Here is an 18,347-nt window from a genome sequence, read left to right on the forward strand (position 1 = left end):
AGGAAGGAAGGAAGGAAGGGAGGAAGGAAGGAAGGAAGGGAGGAAGGAAGGAAGGGAGGAAGGAAGGAAGGAAGGAAGGAAGGGAGGAAGGAAGGAAGGGAGGGAGGAAGGGCTTACTGGCTGCCAGTCTGGTTTCACTTTTAGCCAGAGACCTGTCTCAAATTAGTAATGTGGTACAGCTAGACACCATGAGCACACACCTGCACAGACAGCAGACATACATGCATGACATAAAATAACATGGAGAAATACAGCATAGACGGCTGCTAAAAATTTAACTAGTATCTCTAGGAGAACTACTAAAAAGACACCCACATTCTAGATCACTAAACACATGGGAGGGTATTTCTGTGGTCAAAGACATGCAGTAGAATATTAAAACCAGCAAACATTAAACACAACAGCATAACAATATGACACAGAACCAAACATGCCAAGTGCCACAAAAAGCTACTGCGTTACACATTTCTTCTGAGAGATTAAACCTGTGAAGGCGGGAAGCCTCCAAGCCCAGCTTCTTTTTGGGACACACAGGTAGCCTGTCTGGAGTTCTGCTCTTCTTTTTGGGACACACACATGACTGGTGTAGAAGCTCTGGGAATTTACACTTTTGCTGTGAAGTTATGTATTTATCTAAGAAATTGGCTCTCTGCAATCACGGCCGAACACAGGTGACATCCACTTAGGCAGGAGTCTGTTATTTCCTGTGTGGCTACTTCTGCTGAGAATGACCAAGTAGTGAAGCCATAGTGTCCCATAGTTATTTTTAGACACTCTAGCAATAGTCTGCTGACTCCAATAAACCTTTGGACAAGGGGAAACATCTAAAACCTTGGTATCAGCTGTATAGCTCCTGATACTGCCAATTAAAAATGCATTCATATTCACCCTACTACTGCATCTGAGCTCCTGGGAAAACAAGACATCCCATGAGACCATATCACCTACAAGTCAATGGTCTGAAAGACTCGAGACCTTACCTGCTATAGTGTTGAGAAACATCAAATACTCAAAGTTGGAGATTTCCCTTCTTTGCCAGCGCTGAGTCATATTAGAAGACTTATACAGCTGTCGAGGAGTGGCCAGTGATATCCTCCTGGAAGGTAAGCAGGCCAGAAAAACACTGAGTCACAGCTGTCAAAAGTCCAGTTGCAATTAACATCACTGTTTGACATCAGTCAGTAATTTCTGGCTTGGCCTTCTTGGGCGGATTATAAAATATTTAGTTGTAGAAATCAACTCTATTTGAGAATTCTATTTATAGCGAAAGGTAAGTCTGGAAACACCTCTACCTGTGAAAATATAGTTGTAAATTGGTAACTAGAGTACACAGGCACAAAAATGGTAATGACAGTGCTCAAAATAAATCAAAGAAGACTAAACCCCACAGGAAATCTACTATATAGCAATAGACTCAGTTACACAGGTGCCTGGCTGCCTTGCTTCTCAGGGGCAGCACGCCTGTCACTGAACAAAGGGAGTGCACAGTACACAGCCTCTACCTGCATGGTAAATACCCACCTCTAATGGAAACCAAACCAAAACAAAACAATGAGAACTTTGAAAAAATGCACAGGTCCAGGAACATAAACACAGCTTTGTGGACTAGGTCACCATCATTGTGTATGTCCGGGCTCAAAGTATTTATCTGAAAATTAGGGGATACCTCATACATTTAGAAAAGAAGGATAAAGCCCCTTGGCTCCTGAAGCTGTTAAGATTCACACTGCCCTTAGCACTGCTTTCCCTCAGTGTTCCTTGACCCAGAGAACACCTAGCACTTCTGTCCACTGCTGGCTCACACACTGGAGACGGTGGTGCTGAGGTGGCGGGATTGTCAAGAATAGGGGCCTTATGAAAGAACTAGGCCATAGGGGCACTGTCCTCAGGAGGAATTAATGCTGGTCTTATAGAGTGATGTAAGAGTGCATGTTTGGCATCTTAACACAGCCATTTTCCTTTCTTGCCCCAAGGAACCCTCATCACAGGCTGAGTAGATGAGGCCTGATCCTGCATGATCAGCTTATGAAACTGAAGTAAATTAATCTGCTTTCTCTGTATTACCCAGCACCAGGTTCTCTTACAACTGAAGCAAGGTGACTAAGGCAACATCTTAAAAGTAGCCACCAGGACTGTAACACTCCAGAAGAGACACAGAGAAGCCCTTTGCACGGTACACTCTAAGAGGTTCTGAAAGGGCAAGCACCTCTCAGGCACTTCACAGCTTCTCAGGCACTGGAACCAAAACTGACCCTAGCACCTTCACTTCCCTGGACCCAAACTAACACTTCACAGAGTTCTTTTTTTTTTTTTTTTTTTTAGCCTGGTAAACACCAAGCACACACCCCAGTCTTCTCAAAGACGTAGGGAAAATAAGGACTACCTAACATGGAAGCTGAGAAATAAAGTGTTAAGTAACATATCAAGGCCATCAATTCCAAGTACAACCAGTGTTTGGATCCTGAAGAAAACATAGGAGATTTTTTTGTTCAGTGTGAAAAGACTGTGTTTTAGACCAACATGAGTCACCTTGACAGAAGATGAAAAAAATGGAAATTAAGAAAGAAGTGACACAGTGCTCTAAAAATTTATTTATGTAATTTATATAATTTTTTTTATAAAACATGAGTCCTTTAAGGTTTAAGAGACATAGTTGTATCATAATTAAGACACAAATACAATGGGAAGTACTCAGTGAACCACACTGTGAATATTAATTAATCAGAGAGGCATTCGTGAGGCTATGCTACCTTAATGGAAATCATCTCTTTGTCCTGAACTTGCTTATTAAGCAACAATCTGATTTGCAATGTGACCTCCTTGGTGAGCTTGCCTTGGTATGGTCTAGGGGATGCTGAAGTCAGTTGTTTGGGGAAGGTAGCTGCCTTTGAATTTAATAATGCTTTGTTGTTTAAAATTAAGTGTCTGAAGGCTGTGGCTGAAAATCCCTGAGAGCTGACTTAATTTTGCATATTCTGACAGAAGCAGGGGTCAAGAAAGCACAGCATGGATTCCTGGAATCTTTGTTAGCCTACTGGGACACACCAAAGCGTTTCTGCTTGGAAGAGCATGGCATCATTCCTAACTTCTGACCTTCCCCATCAGGGAGTGGGAAGGGGTCTGTGTGCACACGTTTTACTCAACTATGCACCCTCATCTATGGGTGTGTGCATGCATATACATACATATATATATATATATATATATATATATATATATATATATATATCATGCACACAATCACATTTTATGAAGTGCCTTTAATTTTGAAAACCTCCACACAGATAATTTCCCTTTTTATGGTAGATGAGAAGGTCATTACTCTTGCCTGCTATCATTCATTCTTTTAACCACTACATACTTAGTTCTTTCTAGATGTAGACATTCTTACTATTACCCTGCTTGTAGGCAGCAGGTCTGGGCGGCATATTTTGCATACCAAAGCAGACCTGGCCTCTAGGTTCTCCCATCACCCCTCAGTCCCTACCTGGTGTACCTGGACCCAACCCTGAACTCTTTCAGCCCAGGGACTACCCTTCCCAAGAAGCTCTTTGCTATATAATCCAGACATTTCAGTTTCTTCTTTCCCCCTTTCCTTCACACTGCCTGCTCCGCTTTCTCTCTTTCTCACCCTCCTCCCCCTCCCTTCCCCATGACGACTTCCCTGGCCTTTCTTGGAGCCAGTGAACTCACCTGTCTGGAGCAGCTTCCCAACAAACCTGCGCATATATATATATCATATATATATCATGTGACTTGAATTGGCTCACTTCATTAAGTGGAGAATATAACTTATCACCTGCACATAGTTCTCCTAGCCTCTTTTGTTTCTTCTAGGAAACATGAAAGCTGAGCCTGCAAGAATATAGCTAGGAAAGCAGGAATGAGTTGAAACTTTAAGGAGAAAACAAGCCAAGACACCAACCCGGTGTTTCAAGACCATGGCTTTAAGAAGTGACAGAAAAGGTAAATCTGAGTATTTTTCTACCCAAAAAAGTAGTCTTTCAGAAGTCAAAAAGAATCGATATCTATAAGAGGCAAGGCATATAGTAAGTAGGAGAGGTGTTGTTTATTTTAAATAAATCATATTCAGGCAGGTTCAAAAGCACTGCAGGAACTCACACATGCCCGAAGTAAGCCCTTAGGCAGTCTCTCATGAATCAGGGTCACTGAGTAAAATGCTGAGTAAAATGTAGTGGGGGATGGGGACTTACTTTTAACCAGGAAGAAATTCTTGATGATTAAAAGTCTAATGTGTGAGCACTTGGGAGGGAAGTGGTGATAACCGTGAGTCAGCTTAGATTTAATCAATGAGAACAAGTCTTATAAACCACTCTTATTGTTTCTGATAGATTAAATGCAGTTTTCTTTGACTTGTATTTTTTATACATGCTTCATTATTTACTAATGTCTTGGTTTAATCTTGTCATTGTCTTCATGAATATCCTGAGCATGTCTACACGTGCCCACAAATTGCTCTTGTCCTGGAAGCTGAAGGAGACCATCACGCATGAGAACTCTCACTGGAGAGCACTTAGGAAAGCTTTCTGCTATTATGCCCTGAGCTGTGAGCTACAAAGTGAAGGATAAATAAAACTATCACTATCTTTAGATGCCTGGTATCTATTTAGGGAAGATGGAGAGAGACTGGCCTTTCCACACAGGAGTGCTCTGTGCTCATCTTTGGGGATTTAAGGGTTTGTGGTGCACAATGCTGGTTGGCTTTCTATGCAAAGACTGTAACTATAATCTTTTTCCTCAGGGAGGAGCTGGCAAGAAAACAGAGCTGTGTCTTCCAAAAGCTCTAGAGTGCAGAGGATCCCTGAGCAAACGCTACCACTGACTTAGAGGTGTAAGCTGATCTCTTCCAGCCAAAGTCACTTGAGATAAACATTCTCAGAATCGTCTGAGAAATACGTTCCTTCTTAAAATACAAACATTTAAAGAGAAATCAGTTGTGTCTTCTCGCTATTGGTTGTGTGAAGTGGGGTGCCAGGGACAACAACACTGATTTTGTGATCTAGAACTGATATCACTAAATACTTGAACCAGAACCAGTAGTATCTTAACACTTAGTTACACACACACACACACACACACACACACACACACACACACACACACACACAGAGAGAGAGAGAGAGAGAGAGAGAGAGAGAGATGGAGACAGAGACAGAGACAGAGACAGACAGACTTCGGGCACTCAATTTCACAGAATGAAGCACAGACAATATACATAATTAGTAATTATATTTTCTGCTTAGATTTGTACCTTTTAATAACATGAGATTTTCAATGGTTCTTCAAATATTACAAAATAAAGAAAACATTTAAGTAAAAGTTAAAAGTAACTATAATGAATAATTATTGCTCTCAGTAAATCCAAAAATCTTTTATTAACTTAATAAAGTCATTTATATCTAGCATTTATAAAACCATAATCTATATGTTACTACTAGTACTTAACACAAATACCATGAGAGGCTTTTGGTATGCTAGTACTATAAGGCTTTAACTAGAAACATGCGGCCACCGCCTCCTCCTCCTCCTCCTCCTCCTTCTCCCTTTCCTTTTGGTTTTCTGAGACAGGGTTTCTAGGTTTAGCCCTGGTTGTCCTGGAACTCACAAAGACCTGCCTGCCTTTGCTTCCAGAGTGCAGTGGATTTGAGTGATGTGTGCCCCCACTGCCTGGCAAAAGATGTCTTCTTTGCATATTAACTTTGTAATCACTGCATTCATTGGAGACATGTGAGTAAGTCTGCCTTAGCCATTCTCTAACGTTCAGTGCAGTGGTATCCATAATGTCCTTCCCTACAGATAACCCACAGAGCAAGGAAAGTCATTAGCCTTAGAAATTACTCTATGTAAACAAACCACAGATATTGTATAATGTGATATAATTACCTGGCTTGTGGCAAACCATAGCTGGTCCCCACTCCAACCCGAGGCAAGCTGTAGACAACTTTTTTAACTGTTGCTTGATCAGGAAAATTAAACATCACAGAGGCTGCAGTAGAAGAAAAGAAAGGGCTTTAGCAAATGACAGGAGAAATGACCACTCAGGACACAATATTCAAGGGCCTACAGTGGCTTGTCTGCAATGGTAATGAGTCTTCATGGAAGATTATCCTGTCCTACAGCTTTGTCCATATAAAACAGAAACCAACATCCTCAAACACACTTGGCTTTGGTGATAACACACCAACAGGAATACAGACAATCATCAATCAGTATTTGACATGCAAATGAATTGTATCAAGGGTAAGCTCATCTCATTTCGGGCTCCTTCTGAGACTTACTTCGGTTCGCCATGAATACTTCCAGTGCAGTGTTCTGCAGAAGGTACCGTCTGGAAAACACAGCTCGGATCTCACTGAACATCCATTTCCCATGAAGTCCCTCAGTGTATGCAAGAACCTAAGAGAAGGAGAGTAACCAATACAGTAGGAACTTGAGATCTGGAGAACACTTTATACAGAGTGCTGTATAATCCTAAAGGACGTATCTTCTGCTTTCATGATGTATCATGGCGCTGAAGTCACCTGATTCTGTTGATTTACAGAATTTCCAACTTTCTAAACTCACTTAACTCAAGAGGCAACAAAGGACTAAAAACAATTATATATTCAAAATAACCCTGTGACTTAAGCAGAAAGTATCCTGTTGGTACTACCAAATCTTCGTCCTTTCTCTTTCTTCCTTACTTCACAGAAACCAGTTACCACTGTGATCAGTTTTTCCTGACTGGTCTAAGCAAATTTTTTTTTTTGGGGGGGGGGTAAAAGGTGAGATAGCAGATGATCCTAGGCTTGTAGGTTACATGTTCTGTGCTGTTACTGTTCAATTTCTCCCTGAGAACCTGTCAGCAGACAAAGACAATGCAGAAGTTAAGGGCTGTGTCCCAGTAACACTTTATTTACACTGAAGTGGCTGCATTTGAATAAGGATGGAATTTGGCTTGACCCACGGTCTAGGGCAACCATACCATTATTCCACTTTTCCCTATTGTCTGGTAACTTTGGTAGGACATTTGATTTAGAACTGTCTAATGAGGATAGACCTATAGGCAAGTGAGGATGCTTTAGAAACGCTAATAAAGCACATCCCAGGAGGCTGACAGTCTTCTTTGAATGGAGCTTCCATCATAGCAGCACGAGCATTCCACCGAACTGCCTGTTCCTCCACCCAGATTAGTGCTGAGCTGATGAAGTTACAGTTTCAAAGTATATAAAGCACATTCTGTTTGATGCACCAACGCTGCTATCAACACATGAACAATTTTTCCTCGGATCTGTATCTGAACTTAAACTTTGGTGAAACAGAAAGTACTCACACACATTAGATTTCTGTTGCTTTGAAAATAAGCTATGAAATTCTTTAGTGGTTCTTTTAAAAACAAAATTCAATATGTGTTTTTAATTTTGTTTTGATAATGTGTGTGTACATATATATTGGGTATATATGGTCATATATATCCATATGTGGATATATATGTATATGTATATGTGTATATATATATATATATATATATATATATATATACATACATCTTAATATATGGATATGTATCCTCATATATGGACATATATATGCAGACATATCTTCCTTAATTGTTTTCCACCTCTTTTTGGAAATAATTGTGTGTATGAATGTTTTATTTGCATATATGTCTGTGTACCACCATGAGCATGCCTGGTAGCTGTGGAAGTCAGAAAAGGCAGTCTGATTATCTGAAGCTGCAGTTATTTGAACTCTTGTGAGCAACCATGGATGTGCTGGGTCCTCTGAAAAAGTGGCCAGTGCTCTTAACTAATGAGCCATCTCTCAGTCCCTCCACCTAGCATTTTGAGGTGTGGTTTTTCACTGGATCTCGAGCTTATCATTTCATCTATTCTGCATGGATAGCAAAGAACATCCTGTCTCTATTGCCCTAGCACTGTGACTGTTGCTATATACTACCATGTAGAACGCCCCCATGTAGTTGCTACAAGGGGCCTAAGTCGGGTCCTTGTACTCTCGTGGCAAGCACATTATGATCAAGCAGCCTCCAGGCCCCATTTCCAGTTGTTTGTTGTTGTTGTTGTTTGTTTGTTTTTTAAGATTTATTTATTTATTACACGTAAGTACACTGTAGCTATCTGCAGACACACCAGAAGAGGGCATCAGATCTCATCATAGATGGTTATGAGCCACCATGTGTTTGCTGGGATTTGAACTCAGGACCCTTGGAAGAGCAGTCAGTGCTCTTAACCACTCCATTTCCAGTTCTTAACTTGGTGGGAGTCATCCTAAGGCCAGAAGGTTTTCAGAGGTGGTTGCGTGTGTGTGAGGTCTGAGACATTCTGAATTACTCTTGCTAAATCTTGGCTCTGCCATTTGCTAACTTTAGATCTTAGGAAAATTATTGAATTCTTTTGGCTTTTGTCCTCTGAAAGGTGGTGACAATAATAGCTGTCACTGGTTACTTTAAGAACCAGTGAACATGAAGGGCCAGCTCTATGAAGTTTTTCCCATGTGACAACTCCTCTCAGTTTATAAATGCAAAACTTCTTCCCATGTGTTTTACAAAATGGTAACTATGGTGACTCACTGCAATTCATATTTACATAGATAATATAACCAGCTGCACTTCTGAATTTTATACACCAGTATAGTTTTTCTTTTCTTTTCTTTTCTCTTTTCTTTTCTTTTCTTTTCTTTTCTTTTCTTTTCTTTTCTTTTCTTTTCTTTTCTTTTCTTTTCTTTTCTTTTCTTTTCAGAATGTAGAAGTGGAAGAATACAAGATTGCCAACATCATCTGTGTTGAGTAATAAATATCTTAAGACAAATAGTTGAAAATTGCATATGATTATTTAATATCTGCATACAATTATTCCATTAAGTAAAAAATAATTAAGAACATTGCAATTCAAACAGTCCAATGAGTAAACCATTGTAGTTTCTTGGGAAATCCTGCTGGGCCCCTCATATTAATCCTGGTATGTCATGGTGACAGTTCCCTTACTGTGCTTGGGGGTTACATCTTGCACACCTAGACACAGGTATGTTTTCACTCATGTCTATCCATAGGAGCTGTGTTATAAAGAACATTTGCTCAAATACGTAACTGAGAAAGCAAACTGAACTGAATTTATAGTCTTTTGGGTCCACCTTAATCCTTCACTACTTGCTGTTAAGATGAATTTATGCCCCTTAAATATGTTCCCTCTATCAGCTTGCATGATGTAAGGCCAATCAGATGCCACCAAGGAATTACATGGAGAAAGGGCTTGCTTCCTGTGATGCACTCCTTCTGTACTGCCTGGTCTTTGTGCCAGCTACTGAGGTACACAATGGCTAACTGACCCCACTGGCCTGCCAGCAGTTGCCAAGGATTTCCAACCCTAGCAATTCTGGAGCAGCGTCTCTGGTGAGGATACACCAGGAACAGCTTTACGGACTCCTTGGAGGGAAATTCCTGAAAAGAAGAATGCTAGCTAGAGGACTGCTCCAGCAGGACCCTGTGTCTGTGCGGTCAGGAAGCTCCTTCATGGCAGAAAGGCCTCATCTCAGACTCCAAAACCAGCCCAAATATTTTCTCTTTTATGCAGAATTTCCATAGTTCTTAGAAGTGTCTTTATTTCTTATTAGCCATTACCTCATGGCTTTACTCTTGTTTTAATTACATTGAATTATTTACATTGTTCTTCAGCCATATACATTAAGTGGTTTCTCTCCACTGCCTGATTCAAAGGCTTCCTGAAAGGCAGCAGAAAGGTTATGCGGTGAGATTTTAGACCCCATGGGGAAATTGTGAGATGGGGAATCGAAGGCTCTGCACATGGAGGCAGAGTGGCCAGATGGGATACTATAGTTATGTGATGAGGAGTTTAAATCTATTGGTGTGCATTTCAGAAATATAAAGGAAAATTACTTATAGTCAAGTAAATGCTGATTTTATGGTATGTTTCTATAAAAATCTGGGCACTAAGCCCAGGTCTGAAATATGAACTGATACAATAAAGCCGTCCATGCATACCTACAGTTGTTACATAATGCTCTCTAACTTTTAGGACCTTCCATTGCAGTGCTTCAATTTGCTCTCCTTCTAGTCTGAGATAGTCTCCTACATCATTCAAGTACTTTTCTCAGTACTTGCGGTTTCTGTTTTTGTTTTCTCCAAGTCAACTTCCCCACATCCCCTGGCTGTGTTGTCCGTCCTGCTTCTGCAAAGTAGCAAATGTATTACAAAATCCGATCACTACTAACTACTTCATTTGCTTTTGTTTCCTCAAAACGGAATAAATGTGAAGTTCTTTACATTCTATAGATCAGAACCATGAGCAGTAGAGCATCCCGACCCCAAATCTTATGGGATCTTGTCACTTTGTAAAGTGGTCACTGACTGTTCTAAGTGTTTGGTATACAAAGTAAAGAGAAAAAGACTGTGCCAACCTGTGCCCTAATGTCATCCTCATTCACCTGTGAGCTGAAGCACACAGGAAGCAGGAGGGAACACCCACTTGTAAGCCACCTACTTAAACGTACGCTTAACACACATTATCTATAATCATGTGAAGAAAAATAGGGCTGATGTGCACTCATGTGGATCAGACATGGACAACACTGTCAGAAACATGAATAGGGCTGTCAAATCAGTTTTGTCTTTTCTTTTCCTTCAGAGGCGGTTAATACTGTGCAAACTAAAAGTTCTCGTATAGTGATGGCCTCGCCGACCTTAGGTCACCTAACACACACACTAGAATGAGCAGCACATATACTTCCTCTGGGGATAGGGAAACCACAAGTCCCGAGTAGGGTAGCTGCTGTTAAGAACGACTGAAATGCCGCCGCGGAGGTTGGATGTGTCCTCCTCAGTGCTCACGCTTTATTAACATTTCCAGTTTCAACAGTTTAATTAAAGGGCTTGCATTCCACAGTAAGTTATAGGTTACCATTACTTTTATAATTCCATGTAAATTACAAATGGCTCAGGACTGTAGCAAATATATTCAAGAAAGAATAGGTCCAAAGAAATCTGAGGTTTTTATTCACACAGGAATATATGTGTTTTTCCTACACCTGCCAGCAGAACTGGGAAGACTCCCCCACCTGGAAGAAAAGCAGAAGTTGGGATGGGAGGAACTGCCCTATGCTGCTGGCGTGGCATCCTTCCTCCCAGCCGGTCCCACCTGCTCTGGCGAGGCTTCTCCCCAGCAGATGCAAGGAGAAGTAAGAGATGCAGGTTCTTTTCTATTTCATTTCCATAGCATCAGGCTCTTGCTGGAAATACAAAGAGGCATCTGCTCCCCCTGGGGAGTAAGATCTGCTGAGGGTGAAGACTCTCAAACACAGGCCCACGAGGAGGCAGTGAGGGAGAGATGAAGAGTGGACACTCTGATGAGGGACTTAAAAATCCTCTTTCAACACAAGGTATTCTCAATTGTTTATTTTCAAAACAAACTATCTATTTGGACTGTCAACTTAAAGATATTTACAGTTTATCTTTGATGGTAGGTTAGAAGGTGATTTTAGCACATAGCTTGTAAGAACACTGAGTAACATTTAAGAGTGAATATGACAATTCCTCTAAGCATGTGAACATGATGTTCATCACATTTTATTCAATGCTATTTTAATGGTTGCCCAAATACTTTATTCAGATATTGTGTTAATTGTACATAATGAGATTCAACTTGGAATATGTTATTAAATATATTTTCTACCAAGAACCCAACAAAAATCATGTAAACTCATTATATTTCTCTTTTTACATTGAAAATCAATTTTTCTTTCATACAAATTACCCCAACCACAGTCTCCCCTCCCTTGATTCTTCCCATCTCCTCTCTCCCCTTATAAATTTTCAGCACATTTTTAAGAGAGGTAAATTATAATTTTTATAATTACTTCTGTATTTTTTTGCAATAGTAATATTCTCTAATGCCAGTAGTAAGCTGGTAGGCAACAGTTAGTCATCTTATTGAGATGGAATTCTAATATTATTTCATATTTTATGTTTAGTTATTAAAAATACATCCTAACAAAAATTAGCAATGTTGTTGTAATTCTGATTACTGAACATCTGCTATCCTGTCCTTTACTGATATATACTATGGGATCGTTAGGGGTCAAACACTCTGTAGTTGCGAGTTTATGCAACCCACCCATAGATGGCTTTTTATATATTAATCTTTAATTGCTATATTTTACCAATTTGTACACGCTTACCATGACTTAAGTCTTCCAAGGATCTGCCCTCTTTCTAATGGTGAGCCTCAAATAGTTACTATTGTTATTATTATTATTATTATTATTATTATTATTATTAATTATTCAATTTGCTTACAATAAGGAATATATTTACTAATCTCACAGAATGCTTGTGAGGTCAGATAAGAAAATACACACACACACACACACACACACACACACACACAGAGAAAGAGAGAGAGAGAGAGAGAGAGAGAGAGAGAGAGAGAGAGAGACAAGATCTCTGGTCCTAATCACCAGTAATGACATCAACAACAAATGCATACAGAACCTCATACAATCCCTCACTGAACTAAAAGCCATTGCCTGTTTTCTTGGCTGTGACTCGTAGCATAGATACATTGCCTGTTTTCTTGGCTGTGACTTGTAGCATAGATACATTGCCTGTTTTCTTGGCTGTGACTCGTAGCATAGATATTAGCCAATTAACACCTCTAACCTCAAGGCCTAGGTCTAGAGCAACAGCTCCTGTTGCTCTGTTATCTGCAGTGAAGACTGTAAGGACACTTCTTTGTCTTAAAATAGAATAGAGTTAGGCCTCCTCTGTTCTATCTGTCTTCTCTCAGTGCTGTCCCTATTTCACTGTCATATGGTTACTTTCATTTAACAGATACTATGAACTAACTGCCATAAGTGACTGGTGAACAGCTGAGGCCCATGAGGAAGGAAGGCCATGGATATTATTGAGGCACAGTGGGCTATGGGTCCAGGGCGTCAGTGCATGTGGTGTGAGGAGGGAAGGTGAGAGATGAGAACAGTAAGGGAGGGGTGGGAGCCAGATTACAAGGCTAGGTCAGACAAATTATATGGCGTTTGGGCCCTGGTCTGAGAACAATGACATGCCATTTGAGGGTTTTCTACAAAGATGCCAGATCATTAAATTAGCACTTCAGAAATCATTGCTGTGACTACAGTGAAGAAAGGATCTTAACAGGAAAACAGAGAGTTTGTCCCAGTAATATACATAAACAGTAAGTCATTACTAGTTAAAAATTATAAACTCATCCAAGAGAGTGTCACTTGTGTCCTTTGCATTGTCTTACACTGTGGCAAGTTCTTTAAGCTGGTCTACTTTATTACCTGCATCTTTCAGAACTGGTAGAGTGAGGATGGAGACCTGACCAGATTCCACCTATTCTATTATTCCTTACAGATTCCACCTATTCTATTACTCCTTACAGATTCCACCTATTCTATTACTCCTTACAGATTCCACCTATTCTATTATTCCTTACAGATTCCACCTATTCTATTACTCCTTACAGATTCCACCTATTCTATTATTCCTTACAGATTCCACCCATTCTATTACTCCTTACAGATTCCACCTATTCTATTACTCCTTACAGATTGCACCCATTCTATTATTCCTTACAGATTCCACCTATTCTATTACTCCTTACAGATTCCACCTATTCTATTATTCCTTACAGATTCCACCTATCCTATTATTCCTTACAAAGGGCACCTCACTCACTTTGGTGGATGAAACACTTAGCAGTTTGAATTACAAAAGCGCTCAGAGCTGCCCCTGGAGTCCTCTGCAAAAGCACTCTCCAAGGTGTGGGCTGAGGAAGGGACGCTGGGAAAGCTGTTTTGGTTTTGTCTGAACCATCAATGTCTCCAGGTGTAAGCTAAGCACTGAATCTTTTGGCTGTGTTTACCAATTTCTCACTCTTGGCAAACTCTAAAAAATCTTACATTCTTCTCTTTGCTGTTTTTTGTTTGTTTGTTTGTTTGTTTGTGTTTTTGAATGGGGGCTGGGCAAAACAGTTATAAGTTCACTAGTCTGTAGAAGCTAGAATATTATCTTCTTTTGTAACATTCTGCACTGCGACAATTTTGTAACTGGTCACATTTATAATTTCTTTTATCTTTAGACATTTTCCTTCACTTTCAGATCTGAGTTAGCATACTTTATTGAACAAATGTGAACAAATGTGGTAAAAGTGCTATTTAGATATTACAAATTGTCAGGAAAGTTGTTTGGCCTTTTGAAGATCTGTCAGGTGAGATGCTAATGTAATTATTCTAACAAACTGGTCAATGTTTACCAAGCAGACAGAAAAGAGAATTGCTTTTTTTCTCCCAATCTAGTTATGCTATGATAGAATTCTCATAATTTACAACTTTTTGCTGTGAAGTATTTAAGTATACAAAAAAGTGAAAAGTGTCCAATGTTGTGAGAAATCTTAATACTTTTAAAATGAGACACAAGCACCTCCTCCCAGGTTAGCTTATACTCAAGGGAACTTGCAGGAACTGCACAAAACAGAAGCACCAATGTCTTTGCAGCTCTGACCCACAAAGCTTCGAGCATTAAACACCCCGCAACAAACACTTTGTCAACATACAGCAGGCTTCTGTGTGTGCAGCTCACGGCACACACACAAAGTGGGAGCTATGGAGCACTGTGAAATCCCACATTTATCCACCCTGCACCTCTGCCTGGCTCTGAAGCCAACCATTCTGAATACTTTTCAGGTCCCCAATGTGCCAAGTTCTGTCACTCTTCAGTGCCTCTGCACATAATGTTTCTTCTGCCTGCCAATCCCTCACTGTTGGTTTCTGTTCATCAACTGCCATTACCGATTAAGCTCAAAGAATCTACTGCCCCTTCTGAGAGCCCTGCACTCACCTCTTCATGACAAAGCAAGCCACCACAACCCTTGGCTTACTTGGTGTGTCTTCAACACCTGTGACACTACAACTCACTGGAGACAGCAATTCTCAATTATTTCCTGGTATCTGATGGTCACGTTAAAGCAGAAGCTACCCACGTTACTTAACTCACTAAGAAATCATGAGTATCTTAGCTGATCTGAATTTAATAATACATATGTTCAGAAAAGTAACTTTTAACAAATTTTATTAAACATTCACTTTGTTTTATGTGTGAGTGTTTTGTCTACATGCGTGTTTGCGCACCACGTGTTTGCTGGGTATCAGTGTGAATCAAAAGAGGGCACTAGATCCCTTGGAACTGGAATTAGGGATGTTTGTAAGCTACTGTATGGGTGGTGGGAATTAAATCTGCGCAGGTTACAAGAGCAACAAATGCTCTTAATTGCTAAACCATCTCTTCTGCTCCTAAAAAAAGTTCTTTTCATTAATTAACTTTTGTTTTTCCTAAAAAAGTTCTTAATAAATATGGCCTATAACAATTTAAACCACTCACTGGGGGGGGGGGTCTTAAGTTGAGCTACATATTGTGGCTGTAATTTCAGTGCTTGGAAGACAAGGGTCGCAACTCACAGGACTGTAACTCCTAAGCTAGGCTCAGCCATACAGGGAGAGTCTTTCATGGACAGACAACCAAACAAGAATCGGCTTGGAGATTTAGGGCAGCACCAGAGTGCTTTACTGACACCCTCAGGGCCCTGAGTATGATCCTTAGCCCTGTGAAAAGAAGCAAAGACATAAGCAAGCATCCAAAGGCCCTAGACTGATTCCAAGTTTATTACGGACAGGACTGGGCAGGACATGGCTGTTTCTCCTTTCTAAGGCTGTGGTGGCCATTCTTGGCTTTTTCCTTGACTTTATCTGCAATTAACTAAAACCCAAGTGTCTGAGCACATCTGTGAAGGATACTCAGAAATCCGCAGCTTTGCCTCCTGAGTGCTGGGATTAAAGGTGTGCACCACCATGCCCGGCTAGGATTTTTTTCTTAATTAAACCATTTGAAGTGGAAAGATGCACTTTTAATCTGGACCTTTGGGTTGGGAAGATCACCTTTAATCTGGGCCATACTTTGTAATGGCAGCCTATATAAAGAATAGGAAAGAAGAAAGCATTTGATCTTTGCCCATTGCTATCTTTGGTAAGTTCACTCCTTCACTGACAGTAGAGCCTACTTCTTTGGGATTCTAATGTATACTAAAGAGCAGATGAGACACCCAGCCTCATGGGCTGAACAAATACTGAACCTTCCTTTGGTAGACAGTCATCATTGGACTAGCTGGACCACAGCCTGAGTCTACGTTTTGTTCCTTTAGAGATCCCCAACTAATACAGATGTTCCTTTGTACTGGGTTTACATGGCAGCAAACCTACAATCATGGCTTCAGTAGAATGAACTGGGATGGGCAATTCATATAAAGACAGTTATCTCAATAGGAAACTTAGGATTCCTGTCTGTGAAAACCCTGCCTAGGGTCACACTATCATGAATATTAGCTGTCTGGCTCAACCAGATAATCTATCTTGACAATCTGAATGTGAGGTATTCAAAGAGACATACACACAGTAGACAATGAGAAAGAGCCAAAAGCAGTAAGAAGACAGTGAGCAGGAACCACAGAGTGTGGGTATTCAGAGAAGCAGAAGCCAAGACAGATGAGATGGGTCTTGTGCGGGCATCCTGTCTCTGGATCTAGGTGTATCTGGTGACACTTAGCCTTCCCTGGCTCTAGCCACATGGGCTTGTTTTCAGCCTCTCTGACATGCTAGGCTGCCTACTATGATTTTTTTTTTTTTTTAAAAGCATGTTCCTCCCCTCCCGGAGGCATCTTCCCTCCCTTCTTTGCCTTCATTTCTCATTTACCTGTTGTAGTTTTTTTCAGCAGACTTGTCTGGCTACTTGTAATTTCTCTACTGAATGATATCAAAGCAATATGCATGAGTTCTCCCCATGTACCCAAAGGAAATGTTGTGAACTGATTACATATTGTACCGATGGCATCCCTTCCAAACTTAAGACCATGTATTCCTCCTTATTACTGCACTGCTATTACTTAGTACAGTGCTGAAAACCCAGTAAAAATGTTTTTGTTGGATTATTAACTATATATGGAATCAATATGTGGCTGGAAAAGAACAGAGCGCACATATCATTTTAATCTCACTTGGCATCTATGATTGCACAAACAAAATATTTTACAATTTAGCTAGTAGCTATTAATTATCATCTTATACTACTTTTAATATTTCTCTGAAAGGAAAGTGGTTTATCGGAACTTTAGTGGCATTTCAGTTTAAAGAAGGCCCAACAGAATTGTCCATTTGTAAGCTAGTGAGATGACTCGGTGGGTAAAGGTGCTTGCAGCCAAGCCCTTTGACCTGAGTTTGATTCCCAGGAGTCACATAGGAGAAGTAGAAAACCAATTCCTGCAAGTTGTTCTCAGACTTCAATACACACACACACCAAATAAATGTGTGCATTTTACTAAAAGAAATTTCCTACTTGAACCTTACGGTGTTTCCTCAGAGGAAACCGACCCAGAACCCACTTCTGCTCCTGCTCCATCCACCACCGCCGTTAAACGACTATCATAACTGATCATGTCAGATGTGTGTCTTCTTCCCACAGCTGAGTCAAGGCACCCATCCCAGGGACAGAGGAGAGGAGGGAAATGTCATTCTGGAGAAGGAACTAATGCACAGTTTACTCCCTCCGTCTCTAGATATCCCTGAGAGGATGCTAAGTTCTGAAGTGCTGATGACCTCAGTATGAGAAACAAGCCCGGCGTAGCCCATCATGGCAGAATGGAGAAAGTCTGGGAGGCCAAGAAAAGCAGCCAGCTCAGCTAGCCTGGGAGACCCCCTAGTTCTAGGACTTACTCACTCAGCTTGCTGTCATCCACGTGTTTCTATGTCTCACATCCAAATATCTTTCTCTAATATACACTTTTGAATTGGGAAATCTGTACACAGAGAGGACACCAAAGTCTGTTTTTTGACCCAGGCTTTATGCTTTTCTCTTTACTGAAAGAAAAGCGTCTCTGTGTATCAGTTTAATTCTCCATAAAGATAAAACTGCCCTAGACAATGAAATCTACACACACTTTAAAATAAGCAGGTATTAAATATTTTCAATGCATTGTGTTCTATAATAGCGCTCCCTGTTTGCTTGGGAAATTCCTACTAGTAATATCTGCTGCTCAAAGCAGCATTTATCTAGTCTACCGTCTACTAAGTGCCTACCATATAGGCACCTGGCTCACCAGGAACCAGGACCACAAGATGAATAATTTTCTAGTGAAAAGATTGTGTGTGTGTGTGTGTGTGTAGAGGTTATTAGCAGATGAAAGATGATTTAGTAAAAATTGAGTTCAGAGTTTGTGAAGAGTATTTGCTCATAAAAACCTGACTCTTGG

General features: G+C 40.4%; 1 protein-coding gene across 9 annotated transcripts in view; it reads right to left on the reverse strand.

The window, feature by feature from the left end:
• Positions 1 to 18,347, reverse strand: part of Nbea (neurobeachin) — a 554,101-nt gene that overhangs the window by 96,416 nt on the left and 439,338 nt on the right. For all 9 annotated transcript variants that reach the window (XM_029537485.1, XM_029537487.1, XM_021195277.2 and 6 more), the window contains 3 exons: positions 6,300 to 6,417; positions 5,905 to 6,007; positions 981 to 1,096 (listed from right to left, as the gene is read on the reverse strand). In XM_029537485.1, coding sequence (XP_029393345.1) covers positions 981 to 1,096; positions 5,905 to 6,007; positions 6,300 to 6,417 — 337 coding nt within the window. The remainder of the gene's footprint in view (positions 1 to 980; positions 1,097 to 5,904; positions 6,008 to 6,299; positions 6,418 to 18,347) is intronic.

Source organism: Mus pahari, chromosome 4 (assembly GCF_900095145.1).
Source record: "Mus pahari chromosome 4, PAHARI_EIJ_v1.1, whole genome shotgun sequence".
Taxonomy (NCBI): Eukaryota; Metazoa; Chordata; class Mammalia; order Rodentia; family Muridae; genus Mus; species Mus pahari.